The following is a 16,915-nucleotide window of genomic DNA, read 5'->3' as shown; positions in this document are numbered from 1 at the left end:
TAAACCAGCGGATCAGACCTTCGAAGAGATTGTGGCTGTGCTGAAGGACCACTTGAACCCCACACCGTTGATGCTGGCTGAACGATTCAAATTCTACGCAAGAACGCAGAAGAAAGACGAAAGCAATGCGGAATACTTGGTCGAACTGCGTAGGCTAGCGAAATACTGCCAGTTCGGAGGGAATCTGACAGAAGCGCTGCGGGACAAGTTCGTATGCGGATTGTCCAAAGAAGGGACGCAGAAGCGACTACTGGAAGAGAACGACCTCACACTGGACAGGGCTGTCCTTATAGCTGCATCGCACGAAGCCGCAGCGAAAGGAACGGCGGAAATGCAACTAAAGGCGGCGGCACTCGGGGTGGACCAAATTACTTCAAGCACAACAAAATGCTACCGTTGTGGGAAGACAACGCATGACCAGAATCAATGCTGGTTTAAGAACCAAGAGTGTAGGAAATGTGGCAAACTGGGTCACATCGCGAAGGTATGCCGGTCCGGGAAAAAGACCAACAATCAAAGGAAGCCACCACAAGAAAAGTACAAGGTACACAAGGTGGCTGAGAAGAGTTCAGACGAACAGAATTCAGACTCAGACCCAAACAACCAGGAGCTGGGTAGTCTGAGAATCCACAATGTGGGTAAAGAAACGGATCTACAGACCATCTGGGTCATACTAAAAATAGCTGGAGTCCAAGTAAGAATGGAGCTGGACACTGGATCAGCTCTATCAGTCATCAACCGAAGGGACTACCACCGGCTATTCTCTCACATACCTTTAAGAAATACCAAGTTCGTATTACAGACATACACGGGGCATAACGTATACCCCGTGGGGAAAATAAGAGTCAAGGTGAGAGATAGGGGTAAAGAACACCCAAGAATGAACTTGTACGTATTACCTGAGGGAGGACCACCACTTCTAGGACGGGAGTGGATTAAGAAAATAGACATGGAATGGCATTACCTAAAAGCCATAATACATAGATACATAGATACATAGAAGATAGGAGCAGGAGTAGGCCATTCGGCCCTTCGTGCCTGCTCCGCCATTCGATGAGATCATGGCTGATCCTTTAATTCAGTATCCCGTCCCCGCCTTCTCTCCGTAACCCTTAACCCCTTTTGCCCGTAGAAATATATCTAATTCCCTCTTAAATATATTTAATGAGCTGGCGTACACTGCCCTCTGTGGCAATGAGTTCCACAGGTTCACCACTCTCTGAGTGAAGAAATTCCCCCTCATCTCTGTCCTAAATGGTTTAGCCCTTATCCTTAAATTATGTCCTCTAGTTCTGTTCTCACCCGCCAAGGGAAACATTCCTTCTGCATCCAGTCTGTCTAGACCTGTCAGAATTTTATACACTTCTATGAGGTCCCCTCTCAATCTTCTAAACTCCAGTGTGTACATCCCTAAACTACATAGTCTCTCCTCATAGGTCATTCCCGCCATTCCTGGTATCAGCCTGGTGAATCGCCGCTGCACCCCCTCCATGGCAAGAACATCCTTCCTCAGATGAGGCGACCAAAACTGTACACAGTACTCGAGGTGTGGTCTCACCAGTGCCCTGTACAGCTGCAGCAAGGTATCCCTGTTCCTGTATTCTAACCCTTTTGCTATGAAGGCCAGCATACCGTTTGCCTTCTTGACCACCTGTTGCACCTGCATGCTCGCCTTCAGTGACTGGTGTACAAGAACACCCAGGTCTCTCTGTACTTCCCCCTCTCCCAATCTATTGCCATTTAAATAATAATTTGCCCTCCCGTTCCTGCACCCAAGGTGGATAACTTCGCACTTGTCCACATTATAGTGCATCTGCCATTTATCCGCCCAATCGCCCAGTCTGTCCAAATCGCTCTGGAGCTTCCTGGTCTCTTCCTCTGAGCCCACCCCCCCTCCTAGTTTAGTGTCGTCTGCAAATTTGGAAATGCTGCATCCGACTCCCTGATCCAGGTCATTAATGTAAATTGTGAACAGCTGGGGGCCCAGGACAGATCCCTGTGGTACCCCACTTGTTACTGCCTGCCATTCAGAAAATGAGCCGTTTATTCCAACTCTCTGTTTTCTATCTGACAGCCAGTTCCCTATCCACGCCAAAACTTTCCCCTTTATCCCATGAGCCTCAATTTTCCATGCTAATCTTTTATGTGGGACCTTATCGAAGGCCTTTTGGAAGTCCAGGTACACCACATCTACTGGCTCTCCCCCATCTATTCTACCAGTTACTCCCTCAAAAAATTCCAATAGATTAGTCAAGCACGATTTACCCTTTGTAAATCCATGTTGACTCTGTCCTATCCTGTCCCCATTTGCTAAGTGCTCCGCTATTTCATCCTTAATGATGGACTCCAGCATTTTGCCCACAACTGATGTAAGGCTTACAGGTCTGTAATTACCTGCTTTTTCCCTACCCCCCTTTTTGAATAGTGGGGTAACGTTAGCTACCCTCCAATCCATCGGCACTGTTCCCGAGTCTAATGAATTCTGAAAAATCATCCTTAGTGCATCCGCTATCTCTAGGGCCACCTCCTTCAGTACCCTAGGATGCATGTTATCAGGCCCTGGGGATTTGTCCACCTTCAATCCCTTTAGCTTCCTTAACACCATATCCTTAGAGATATTGATTTGCGTCAGTTCCTCCTTTGCCAATGTCCCTATTTTTCCCGATATCCCAGGGAGGTTTTTTGTGTCTTCCTTCGTAAAGACTGACCCAAAGTATGCATTTAGTTGATCTGCCATTTCCTTATTTCCCATTATATATTCCCCCGTATCTGACTGCAATGGACCAACTTTGGTTTTCACCAGTCTTTTCCTTTTGATATACTTATAAAAGCTTTTGGAGTTAGTTTTTATATTTTCCGCCAGCTTGTTTTCGTAAGCTATTTTGCCCCTCTTGATTATGCCCTTTGCCCTCCTTTGCTCTATCTTAAACTGTTCCCAATCTTCCGCTCTGGCGCTTTTTTTGGCTATTTTATACGCCCTATCTTTGGATTTTATGCTGTCTCTAATTTCCCCTGTTATCCACGGTTGAGTCACCTTTTTAGATTTCCTTTTATGCCAGATTGGTATAAACAATTTTTGCAATTTTGTCATTCTATCTTTAAATGTTTGCCATTGTTTATCTACCTCCAGTCCTCCCAGGAACGTTGTCCAATCAGACCTACTCAGTTCCCGTCTCATGGCATCATAATTCCCCTTGTTTAAATTCAGGACCTTAGTCTCTGAGTCAATTTCTTCGCTCTCCATTTCGAGTGAGAAATCGATCATGTTATGATCGCTCTGACCCAAGGGTCCCCGTACAACAAGATTACTGATTAGTCCCTTCTCATTGCACAGTACCCAGTCCAATATAGCCTGTTCCCGAGTTGGTTCCTCGACATATTGATCCAGATAACCATCCCTCAAACACTCAAGGAATTCCTCCTCCTCATTATTTTTACTGATTAGGCTAGTCCAATCTATATGTAAGTTAAAGTCACCTATGATGACAGCTGTGCTCTTATTGCACGCTTCTCTAATTTCCCTCGTGATGCCCTCCCTAACCTCTATTTTACTATTTGGAGGCCTATATACCACTCCTATTAATGTTTTTCGCCCCTCGCTATTTCTTAGCTCCACCCATATAGATTCTGTATTAACTGAGTTAATATCCTTCCTTTCAATTGCATTTATCCCCTCTTTTACTAGCAATGCTACCCCTCCTCCCTTTCTTTTTTGTCGATCCTTCCTAAATACTGAATACCCCTGTATGTTAAGCTCCCAGCCCTGCTCACCCTGCAACCATGTTTCCGTAATCCCAATTAGGTCATAATTATTAACCTCTATTTCCACAGCTAATTCATCTACCTTGTTCCTGATGCTTCTCGCATTAAGGTATAAAACCCTCAGGCTTTTTTTATGCTCACATTTTTTATGAATTAGTTTGGCCCTTTGTTTTTTGTTCCTCACCCTTTTATCATTTATTTCTGTCTGCCTTTCACTTTCCTCTATTTCACTACATAGGTTTCTAGCCCCCTGCCATACTAGTTTAAATGCTCCCGAACTGCTTTATCAAAAATTACCCCGAGAACATCAGTTCCATCTCTGCACAGGTGTAGACCGTCCCTTTTGTATAGGTCACACCTACCACAAAACTGGTTCCAATGCCTCAAAAATTTAAAACCCTCCCTCTTACACCACTGCTCAAGCCACGTATTTAGCCTAACTATCCTGTTCTCTGTACTCTTACTACCTTCGAGGTCCTACTTTTTAGCTTGGCTCCTAACTCCCGAAATTCTACTTGTAGGACCTCTTCCCTTTTTTTAGCTACGTCGTTGGTACCAACATGTATCACGACAACTGGCTGTTCCCCCTCCCCCTCCAGAATGTTCTGCATAATGAGGGAGGACTCGGTGCAAGCTATTAGCTCAGATTCTGAAATGGATGATGATAAGACCAAGTCGAATATGGAAGACAAGGCTAAAAGGGACTTGCCGACGATGGGGAAGAAAACGAAGACATGCAGAAGGACTTATGGTACCAAGAAGAATAAAGCTGCAGAGCAGAACTCCAGGTTGACAGAGAATTCTGAGCCTGTTCAAGCAAAGGATTCGTCCACGACGGAAGAACACCGAGCTCGGACGCAAACTTATGTCAAGGTACGACAACAATTAGAACAGTTGAGTGACCGTCTCGTACAAGAGATGAAAAATATGGAAAAGTTCTGGGACACCGAATGGGAGAACCTGGAAAGACAACAGAGACAGCTAGCTCAAGCAGAGAGCGACCATAGAGCCATCGTGGCCAAATACCAATCACATTCCCCTGATGCTGTTCAGGAACTAGAATATTTACAGAATGAACCAAAGGAAGAGGAATCTTCAGGAAGCCAGGATTTTATTCCAGTTCTTCTCTACGACTCCTTACAAGCAGAGTGTGAGAAGTTGAAAGAACAGTATGAACAGGCCCAGGCTACAATTCTGGAGGGGGTTAACTCGGCAGCCTCCGAAAAGCTAGTTTCAGTAGAAGCATATGAACAACTAAAGGTTGAACATGAGCAAGAAGTCCAAAGGCTGCAGGAAATTCTTGATGAGCTCAAGGCCAAGACAGACTCATCGGTAGAAGTTCCATCCATAGATGAGAAATTAGAGGTGAAAAACATGGCAGAGCATGAAAGACAGGATGTCCAAGAACTCATAAAAACATTGAAGGACACCCAAGACAAATATGAGGCGGCAATGACCGAGGTTCAACAACTTGAAGAACAGATTCAACTGGGAATCCTTGCAGTGGAAGAAAAGGAAACTGTAAGAAACTCAGAGACTGTAAGAATGGTCCCTGAACATGAACTAGAGAGCATCAGGGCGCAACTTTTCCTAGCGCTGAAAGCCAAAGTTCAAGAGGAACGTAAGGTGGAAGTATTGGAGAAAGAGGTGGATGAAATGGAGAAGACTCTGATCCACCGTGTTCCCAGGGAAGAGTTAACGGTCAGCCAACTCCTTCATATGCTGAAGGACAAGACTCTGCAAGGGGAACAATCTGAACACGGGCTTCAATCTTCAGGGGGAACGAGTTCGGAGCTATCAAAAGTCACGGAGATAGCTGAGGTGGCAACACAAATTTTACAAGGATGCCAAAAGTACGTTGAATCACGTCAAGGTGAACAGAAGAATGTGGAAACCGTTACTTCAGTAGAAGGTTTAAATAGCCTGATAACGCAATTCCCGATGGAAGGGAAGGTATTGAACTCACAAATGAGGTCCGTCGTGAAGGAATGGCAGATAACCCAGGAAGAGTGGGATGAATATGAATGCATGAAGAAGTCTTTTCAAGAAAGATGTCTAGGGAAGGAACCACCGTCAGCTAACGTCCAGACGGGTGAGGAGGAAGAAGAAGGCTCTCTCGCTGGCCTAACTCAGGACGAACCCGAATATTACCATGACCTGTTGAGTGACACTGAATATTACGAGGATGTGGTCTGCCCAGCTTGTGATGAAAACTCCCAAAGTGCTGAAATCCGGATGAAGCACTTAAGGTCTAAGGAACATAGAGAGTTGGTGGCGCTACAGCTGGCAGCCGAGAAAGGAGCTCCGAGAGTTTCAAAAAGGCAGAAAAGAAAAAGAAGAAGCAGAAGATAATAACTGTCTAAAATATTAGCACTTCTACCATCCCAGGCGGGACATTACGAAAGGAGCTAATTAGTTGAAAAACTGGAAAATGTCAAGACAGCCAGTTGGTTGTAAAGGTCCGCCCTGCTGGTTCAACAGGACGAAAGTCCAAGCTGTTACGTCAAGAAAAAGGCTATGGAGGAGTCACGCGAGCCAGGTGAACCGGCTACACCAAAGAAATGTTGTTCAGAACGAGTCAAGATCAGAGACTAAATCTATGAACTGTTTCCGCAGAGACTGAACCTGTGAACTGTTTCCACCGAGATTATATCTGTAAATTGTTTTATATGACATTGACTCCACCGAGATTATATCTGTAATTTGTTTTATAGGAAGTTGAAGATATGTATGTTTAACGGGGACTCTGTAAGTAATAAGCTAAAAAGGGAGGATTGTAGTGTATGTACCCGTCTACCTTTAAGGGAACTATTGAATGTAACCGTTCACCTTTAAGAGAACTACTTTAGGTGTGGCACTATTTGTTTGGCTTCTGTATACTGTAATACCGATAGTGACCACACCAGGATATAAGTGTTGTGGCAGGATTGCTGGGGCAGATTCGCCCGGACCTTCGAATAGTAAAGACCTGTTTGTTTGTTACTTCTGAAGTCTGTGTATTTATTAACTGCACAACCCACAGACTTTACAATGGTTTCTTTTGATAGCTTTTTGAAATATTTCCAACAAAAGGGTGTTGATTATTGCAAGTACAGGTAGACTACCCTTTATCCGGACTTCCGAAAACCGAAACCCTCTAAAAACCGAAGGTTTTTTCGTTCAGCGTAAGTCGTGCGTACGAACGAAAAAACCTTCGGTTTTTAGAGGGTTCCAGTTTTGGAAGTTCGGATAAAGGGTAAGTCGTGCGCACGACCCCCCGCCGGCCCCGACAACCCCGCCAGCCCCGACAACCGCCGACCCCCCCGCGGACCCCGCCGGCCCCGACCCCCCCCGCCGGCCCCGACAACCGTCGACCCCCCCCGCGGACCCCGCCGGCCCCGACAACCGCCGACCGCCCCCACCCCCCCCCCCCGCGTACCCCGCCGGCCCCGACCCCCGCCGACCCCGAGTGACTTACGCTGAGCGTCAGCGTAAGTCGTGCGCACGACCCCCCGCCGACCCCCCCCCCGCGGACCCCCGCCGACCCACCTTCCGAAATCCGAAATTCTCCTTTATCCGAAACTCGGCTGGTCCCGAGGTTTTCGGATAAAGGATAGTCTACCTGTACTGTAATCCTTCCAAATCAACTTCCAGAACATTCCGATTCTCTCTCCATTTCTTCTTGAAGGAGCTTGAAGATGTTTCAGTTTTGCCATTCTAGAAGGGCTTGTATAAAGGCACATGATGCTTTCACACAGTTTGATCACCACAAAATGATTTGGTTAAAACTGTATGTTTAAGAATTAGTGTTCAGAATGAGGTTACAATCACTCTATTTGCAACAATGTCAGACATAAGAAGAAAGCTGCAAGACATTGCTGTCCTGCACCAGTTTTTTTAAATAATGAAGTACTCGGATACAGTATTGCTTATGTATAAGTATTAAAAAAATGCCAATCTAAAAAGTTTAAATGTTACTTTCCTTCATTCAAGCACTGACATTTGGAATACATACGAACAGAGACTGAGCACAGGTTCATGCAAATGCACTTAAATACAGCTGGTGAAGCACATCTCTAAAGGGCAGAGGGGCTATTGGACTGGTATCCATGACAATCGTGTTTGTACAGCCCAAGTATTTTTAGTCATAAAGGAAAACTAAAAACTCACTACGATATGTTTAAATTGTTTATCTTGTTTAGACAATAAATGCAAGCTCATTCCTTTTTCTATCTTTCAATAAATTCGAGTTTTAAAACCACGTAATCACTTTTAACATGTCAACAGAATATGGTTAGGTTTGCTTACCTGCCCCAATAAAATACCAGTTGTCCCATATCGCTCTTCTGCCTTCAGCTTCTTCAGATACTTCTCACTGTACTCCCCAATGACGTAACTTCTTCCCATGATGAAATGTCCCTGGTGAACTGGTCCAAATCACACACAAAGAAAGGAGTCTTCACTCTTACTTTCAGATAAATCAATAATATACTTAAGAGTATTATACTGTAACTGTAGAAAATTAAGAAATCAAGCTTTATGAAATCTCAAGATGGACGTAGAATTAGGCAAGACTAATAAATGTCCCGTGTACTTTGATTACTTGTATAAGCTGGTAACTAATTTTCAATAAATAATTTTAAACCATCAGATTGGCAATGTAGTTTTATTTCATGCAATCACGAGTTTCAGATAATTATTTTGCATGATGCAATGTGATCTATTAAAAGACAGTCTCGCCGTCAGTCTTTGAATAGCAAAAAAAAAGGGGGGCTTTTGGCAGATACAAAGGACTAAAGACAGAGGAAGTCCTAGAGGAGTATAAAAAGTGCAGGGGGGTACTTAAAAAAGAAATTAGGAGAGCGAGGAGGGGCCATGAAATAACACTGGCGAGCAAAATAAAGGAAAATCCTAAGGTGTTTTATATAAGTATATAAGGGCAAGAGGATAACTAGGGAAAGAGTAGGGCCCATTAGGGACCAAAGTGGCAATCTGTGTGTGGAGCCAGAAGATGTAGGTGGGGTTTTAAATGAATTTTTTGCATCTGTGTTCACTATGGAGAAGGACAATGTAGACATAGAAATCAGGCAGGGGGACTGTGATATACTTGAACATATTAGCATCGAGAGGGAGGAGGTACTAGCGGTTTTAGCAGGCTTAAAAGTGGATAAATCCCCAGGCCCGGACGAGATGTATCCCAGGCTGCTGTGTGAGGCAAAGGAGGAGATTGCAGGGGCTCTGACACAAATTTTCAGAACCTCTCTGGCCACAGGGGATGTGCCAGAGGACTGGAGAACAGCTAACATAGTACCATTATTCAAGAAGGGTAGTAGGGATAAACCAGGGAATTACAGGCCAGTGAGCCTAACATCAGTGGTAGGGAAATTATTGGAAAAAATTCTGAGGGACAGAATTAGTCTCCACTTGGAGAGGCAATGATTAATCAGGGATGGTCAGCATGGCTTTGTCAAGGGAAGATCATGTCTGACTAATTTGATTGAATTTTTCGAGGGGGTGACTAGGTGTGTGGATGAGGTATACATGGATTTCAGTAAGGCTTTCGATAAAGTCCCGCATAGGAGACTGGTCAAGAAGGTAAGAGCCCATGGGATCCAGGGTGCCTTGGCACATTGGATACAAAACTGGCTTAGTGGCAGAAGGCACAGGGTGATGGTCGAAGGTTGTTTTTGTGACTGGAAGCCTGTGTCCAGTGGGGTACCGCAGGGATCGGTGCTGGGTCCCTTGCTGTTTGTGGTCTACATTAATGATTTGGATGTGAATGTAAAAGGTATGATCAGTAAGTTCGCAGATGACACGAAAATTGGTGGGGTGGTAAATAGCGAGGAGTGTAGCCTCAGTCTGCAGGACGATATAGATGGGTTGGTCAGATGGGCGGAACAGTGGCAAATGGAATTTAACCCTGAAAAGTGTGAGGTGATGCATTTTGGAGGGAGTAACAAGGCAAGGGAATACACAATGAATGGCAAGACCCTAGGAAAGACAGAGGATCAGAGGGACCTTGGTGTGCATGTACATAGATCCCTGAAGGCAGCAGAACAGGTGGATAAGGTGGTTAAAAAGGCATATGGGATACGTGCCTTCATTAGCCGAGGCATAGAATATAAGAGCAGGGAGGTTATGATGGAGCTGTACAAAATGCTAGTTAGGCCGCAGCTGGAGTACTGTGTGCAGTTCTGGTCGCCACACTATAGGAAGGATGTGATTGCTTTGGAGAGGGTGCAGAGGAGATTCACCAGGATGTTACCTGGGCTGGAGCGCTTCAGCTATGAAGAAAGACTGGACAGGCTGGGGTTGTTTTCCTTGGAGCAGAGAAGGCTGAGGGGGGACCTGATTGAGGTGTATAAAATTATGAGGTGCATAGATAGGGTAGAGAGGAACTTTTTCCCTTAGTAGAGGGGTCAATAACCAGGGGGCATAGATTCAAGGTAAGGGGCAGGAGGTTTAGAGGGGATTTGAGGAAGAACTTTTTCACCCAGAGGGTGGTTGGAATCTGGAATTCACTGCCTGAAAGGGTGGTAGAGGCAGGAACCCTCACAACATTCAAGAAGCATTTGGATGAGCACTTGAAATGCCATAGCATACAAGGCTACGGACCAAATGCTGGAAAATGGGATTAGATTAGACAGGGCCTGATGGCCAGCGCGGACGCGATGGGCCTCTTTCTGTGCTGTATAACTCTATGACTGAGAATGCACTAATGAGAAACCAGTTTGAAGTAGCTACTAATTTTAAAAATTGTTGGGATCGAATTTCCGCTGGTCATATCAGCTGAATTCAGGCTGAATTAGCTGAACCAGCACAAAAGATCGGGGAAATTGAAACACAAGTGAGTTACGCCCAAAACCTCTTACGCTCGTGTGTTCTGCGATCTTTTACGCTGGTTCAAGATTCAATTTGCCTGAACCAGACCCTGCCCAGAAAACTGTCCATGTCCCCAGGTCAAAATTACGAGATTCTGCTGATTCGGGAAGGCTCTTCAAATTGCAATCATTTTCTTAGGCGCACAGGTACTAGTAAGCATGTTTTAAACGTTTTTCCACATCAAAAAATATTTAATTTACTAAGAAACTGGCTCGTGTACACCAATTAAACTAGCGAATGGTTCAGTATCGTTTTTTTTAAGTAATTTTCAGTGATTTTAAATCAGGTTACTCACAGGTGGAAGGCTGCAGACCAATGTTCCCTCTAATATTATTTGGAACCCGCGGGGGCTGCACGGGCCATTCAAAATATCGCAAATGCACGGTTTTTGCATTGAAAAGCCGGCTTTTTTTAAAAATTCGTTTATGGGTTGTGGGTGTCGCTGGCAAAGCCAGCATATATTGCCCATCCCTAGTTGCCCTTGAGAAGGTGGTGGGGAGCCGCCTTCTTGAACCGCTGCAGTCCGTGTGGTGAAGGTACTCCCACAGTGCTGTTAGGTAGGGAGTTCCAGGATTTTGACTCAGCGACAATGAAGGATCGGCGATATACTTCTAAGTCAGGATGGTGTGTGGCTTGGAGGGGAACTTGGAGGTGGTGGTGCTCCCATGCGCCTGCTGCCCTTGTCCTTCTAGGTGGAAGAGGTTGCGGGTTTGGGAGGTGCTGCCGAAGAAGCCTTGGTGAGTTGCTGCACGGGATCCCTGGAGCGCTGCGCGACCATGCAACTTAAGGGGAACGCTGCTGCACACCCTTATTAAAAATGTTTATTTTTGTTGATAAACCCATTTTCAGCTGCATTAATAACACTGCACCAGGTTTCCACTCTTAAATATAACAAGGAATACTTTTTAATGGAAATTTAAAAATATGAAATGATTACATTCTATTACGCTGCCCGATTGCACTGGTTCATGGAAGATTTTTAATTTGTGATTATGCAGATGAATTTTAGCGGAAACTTGAAGCCTAACCTCACCAGCGCATTTTGACCGCAATTTCCCGACTGTGCCTAAAGCGGAAACTCTACCCCATTACTTTTTAATTTGCAATAATGCAGCTTTTTGTAATGTAAATTGATGCATTGGAAAGTCAGCACACTGCACCATAGCAGTATGATACAACTTTTCACCCATATCAAGCTGGGGTAGTGCTGAAGAGGCAGGTGTTTGTCCCTGGGAAAGGAGTGAAAACAAATCATCGGACAGCTAACAACCAATTTGACAATGGCATAGATGATTACCTGGAAATACGTCAACCCTCTCAGCTGGGAATGGTACAGAAGATCCAACTGAGTGAAATGGGAAGGAAAAATTTTTTTTAATTTTTTTTTTTAAAGGAAATCTTATTCTTACTACAACAAAGGTTCTTTTAAACTGATAACGATGCGACTTCTCTAATAGTTCCCATGAGAAAAGGATTTTCAACATTTCAAATTTCAATAAAATGCACTTTTATACAAGCTGTGGTAACACAATACAGTATAGAATATTTGATTTATGAGTAAGTTCTCGATAACATATACTGGCACAAAGTACTTTTGGGAGGGTAACAGTATCACAATGGGCTGCAAAAAGAATTTGTAATTACAATATAGTGCTGTTACACCAGGTCTACTTTGCCACAATGCAGGTACCTCGGAACATCCTAAATACAAGGATCATATAATTTTTTCCCCAAATAGTAAATAATGAAACGCCAAAGCAAATTTAGAAAAGGCCTAGAAATAACATTTATATAGCACCTCTAGTGTAGAAAATATCCTAAGGCACTTTATAAAGGAGTAAAGAATGGCAATCAGTAATTGAAGAGTTATGAGAGATAAGTGAAAGTATGATCACAAAATTAAGTTTTGAGGAAGCTTTTAAAGATGAAGAGAGGTAGTAAGGTCATGGCATTTAGCAAGAAAAAAAATAACAGCAGCAGTTATATTCTGAATGGAAATAGGCTCAGTGCCATGGAAGAGCAGAGAAATTTGGGGTACAGGCTCACATGAATTTAAAGGTTGTTAAGGCTGTAAAAACAACAAATGGAATTCTAGGTTTTATCACAAGAGATACAGAATATAAAAGCCAAGAGTTAATGATGAGCTGATAGAAGATCTTAATATAACCTGTGGGCTCAAAGTACTCTGTGCAGTACTGGGCTCCACACTATAGGAAGTATATTGAGGCTTCAGACAGCGTACAACACAGATTCACTGGGATGCTGCCTGGTATGAGGAAATACAAATGCGAGAAAAGATGATAAAAATGGGTCTTTTTTTGTGTGAGAACAACGCAGGTTATGGGGCGATATGATAGAAGTGTTTTAAATTATAAAAGAATGGGACAGGGTAGATAGAAGCAGATTATTTCCAGTACTCAAGGGGTCAAGAATGAGGGGCCACAGATATAAGATTAAATGCAAGAGATTTAGAACAGAAACCGAGAGAAATTTCTTTACACAGCATTATGAGACTGTGGAATTCACTTCCAGAGTTAGTGATAGAGGCACAAACTTTGTCAACAGTCAAAAATAGATTGGATAGATGGATGAAAGAAATTGGAATGAAGGGAAAAGGGTGGGTATATGTGATTAGGGCTATTTTCTCATGTGAAGGGTAAACAGTCACAATAGATTGATTGGGTCGAGTGGTCTGTTTCCATGTTGTAACTTCTTAGTATTTCTATGTAATAAAATTACAAACAACAGGCCTGAAGCAGCTGAAAGTCCTGTCATCAATGGTGAATGGAGGGAATGAGGTTGTGCTCAGGGTGCCAGAGTTAAAAGGATCAAGGAACATGGGTTGTGAGAAGTTGTAGAGGTCGAGGGGAAATGAGGGCATGCAGATATTTGTAATGAGGATGTAAGAATACACCATTCACGGTAAACTTGACTGAACCTAAAGTGACCAAATTTGATGTACTGACAAGCTTTTGAGGGCAAGACTTCTTGGCTAAACATTTGTAAAATAAATGTGCAAGCTATTTTTCCCTCCAAAAGATAAGATCTTGAAAAGTTCTGAGAGAACAAGGAGTCAACCTTCAGATGCAAAAACAAGGACTTTTCCCAACCCCTGGCTTTGGTTAACTAAGTGTCAAAACAGATAGCAAACTGAGAGAGTGAAAAGAACGCTATTCAGAGAGTTCGGGACATGAATGCGGTGGAGGAGTTGCCAAGTTTTGGGGTATAAAAGATGCTGTAAATTGACCACTCGCTGCAGCAGTCAAGGGCAACGTGGTCAGTTGCCAGTTAATGTCATATGTCTAGTCATCGCTGACTTGACCTCTCACTGGTGTTAGTATGTATGTGGTTGCTTATGATCACTTGAGCTTAAAGTAAATGATTTAGATTTGTGCGTGCTTACTTGTAATAAGTAAATGAATTGAGTACGGGTTGTATTTGGTACTTACGTGTAACCTCTTGCTAATTTAAGTAAAGAAAAGTTTACCCTGAAATCTTTGGGCAGGAATTTAACTCAGGAGTCGGGACTACAACTTAAGGGGTTGTTGTCCCGCCTCCATCGAGATGCGGCCAATCCACGTGATTTTAACTTGATTGACCTTGTTGAGCCCGCCTAGCGGGCTCAGCAGGCCAATTAAGGGCCACCCGGCAACAGGTGACGTCACAGACTGAAATTTCATCTGTCAAGAGCTTTTGACAGATGAAATATCAGTGTTTCACAGCTGTTTGAAGCTGTCAAACACTGACAGTCTTACTTCTAACCCGAGTCCTTCTCCACAGACTCAGTTAGAAAGCTCTCCTGCACAGAAAGCTGCAAGCTGTCACTTTTGACAGTTCGCAGCCATTCTGCTTTCTGTGCCGGTGAGATGAGGGACTCCCGGAACCTAAAGGAAGGAAGGCTGAAAAGGTAAGAAAAGGTATGTAAAACTTATTTAATCACTTTAGACACACCAAACACACTCACCTTTGCACTCATGCACACATCACTCACCTGAACACCGACATCGCGACCCCTCCAAGTCCTTCAACCCGACGGCCCGCCTCCTCTAACTTGGCGTGGTTTGGAGCCGTCGGGAATAAGAACATAAGAAATAGGAGCAGGAGTAGGCCAATCGGCCCCTCGAGCCTGCTCCGCCATTCAATAAGATCATGGCTGATCTGATCCTAACCGCCAATCTACTATCACAGAACCATCTCCTGAATCTAACAGAATTAGACACACGAAATAGGAGCAGGATCAGTCTACACGGCCCCTGGGCCCGCTCCGCTACCCACAGGGCCATGACCGATCCGAACCTAGACTCATGTCCAAATTCCTGCCCGCTCCCCGTAACCCTTAATTCCCTTTACTTCTAGGAAACTGTGTATTTCTGTTTTAAATTTATGTAATGATGTAGCTTCTACAGCTTTTTGGGGCAGCATATTCCATGGACCTACCACCCTCTGAATGAAGTAGTTCCTCCTCATCTCAGTTTTGAAAGAGCAGCCCCTTATTCTAAGACTATGCCCCCTAGTTCTAGTTTCACCCATCATCGGGAACATCCTCCCCGCATCCACCCGATCCAACCCCTTCACAATCTTATATGTTTCAATAAGGTCGCCTCTCATTCTTCTGAACTCCAATGTGTAGAGTCCCAATCTACTCAACATCTCCTCATATGTCCATCCCCTCATCCCCGGGATTAACCGAGTGAACCTTCTTTGTACTGACTCGAGAGCAAGTATGTCTTTTCTTAAGTATGGACACCAAAAGTGTACGCAGTATTCCAGGTGCGGTCTCACCAATACCTTGTACAACTGAAGCAATACCTCCCTATTTTTATATTCTATCCCCCTAGCAATGAAAGCCAACATTCCATTGGCCTTCTTAATCACTTGCTGCACCTGCATACTAACCTTTTGAGTTTCGTGCACCAGGACACCCAGATCCCTTTGTACTTCAGTACTTTCCAGTTTCTTGCCATTAAGATAATAACTTGCTCTACGATTTTTCCTGCCAAAGTGCATAACCTCACACTTTCCAGTATTGTATTCCATCTGCCAAATCTCTGCCCACTTACTTAGCCTGTCGATGTCCCTTTGCAGGTTTTTTATGTCCTCCTCACTCACTACTTTCCCTCCCATCTTTGTATCATCTGCAAACTTTGATATGTTACACTCGGTCCCCTCCTCCAAATCGTTAATATAGATTGTAAAGAGTTGGGGACCCAGCACTGACCCCTGCAGAACACCACTAGTTACTGATTGCCAGTCTGAGAATGAACCATTTCTCCCAACTCTCTGCTTTCTGTTAGATAACCAATCCTCCACCCATGCCAGAACATTACCCCCAATCCCGTGATTTTTTATCTTGAGCAATAATCTTTTGTGTGGCACCTTGTCAAATGCCTTTTGGACGTCTAAATACACTACGTCCACTGGTTCCCCTTTATCCACCCTGTATGTTACGTTCTCAAAGAACTCAAGCAAATTTGTCAAACATGACTTCCCCTTCATAAAACCATGCTGACTTTGTCCTATTAGATTATGTTTATCCAAATGCCCCGTTACTGTCTCCTTAATAATGGACTGCAAAATTTTACCAACCACAGATGTTAGGCTAACTGGTCTATAGTTTCCAGCCTTCTGCCTACTACCCTTTTTAAATAAGGGTGTTACATTAGCAGTTTTCCAATCTGCCGGGACCTTTGCGGAGTCCAGGGAGTTTTGGAAAATTATTACCAATGCATCCACAATCCCTACCGCCACTTCCCTCAAGACACTAGGATGTAAGCCATCAGGTCCAGGGGATTTATCTGCCTTGAGTCCCATTATTTTACCGAGTACCAATTCCTTAGTGATTTTAATCGTATTTAGCTCCTCCCCCCCTAGAGCCCCCTGTTTGTCCAGTGTTGGGATATTCTTAGTGTCCTCTACCATAAAGACTGAAACAAAATATTTGTTCAGCGTTTTTGCCATCTCCATGTTTTCCACCATTAATTTCCCTGTCTCATCCTCTAAGGGACCAACATTTACTTTAGCCACCCTTTTTCTTTTTATATAACTATAGAAACTCTTGCTATCTGTTTTTATATTTTTTGCTAATTTACTTTCATAATCTATCTTCCCTTTCTTAATTAATCTTTTAGTTATTTTTTGCTGTCTTTTGAAGACTTCCCAATCTTCTATCCTCCCACTAGATTTGGCTACCTTATATGCCCTTGTATTTAGTCGGATACTATCCTTAATTACTTTACTTAGCCACGGATGGCTATCATTTCTTTTACACCCGTTTTTCCTCAGTGGTATATTT

At 43.8% G+C, this 16,915-nt stretch overlaps 1 protein-coding gene across 9 annotated transcripts in view; it reads right to left on the bottom strand.

Moving 5' to 3' along the window:
- Nucleotides 1-16,915, bottom strand: part of LOC147083068 (protein odr-4 homolog) — a 158,791-nt gene that overhangs the window by 110,460 nt on the left and 31,416 nt on the right. For all 9 annotated transcript variants that reach the window (XM_085980293.1, XM_085980295.1, XM_085980289.1 and 6 more), the window contains 2 exons: nt 11,921-11,968; nt 8,050-8,168 (listed from right to left, as the gene is read on the bottom strand). In XM_085980293.1, coding sequence (XP_085836419.1) covers nt 8,050-8,148 — 99 coding nt within the window. In that variant the 5' untranslated portion in view covers nt 8,149-8,168; nt 11,921-11,968. The remainder of the gene's footprint in view (nt 1-8,049; nt 8,169-11,920; nt 11,969-16,915) is intronic.

Source organism: Somniosus microcephalus, unplaced genomic scaffold (assembly GCF_052327205.1).
Source record: "Somniosus microcephalus isolate GS21.2 unplaced genomic scaffold, FLI_Smic_1.0 scaffold105, whole genome shotgun sequence".
Lineage (NCBI taxonomy): Eukaryota > Metazoa > Chordata > Chondrichthyes > Squaliformes > Somniosidae > Somniosus > Somniosus microcephalus.
This window is presented reverse-complemented; position numbering and strand designations above follow the sequence as displayed.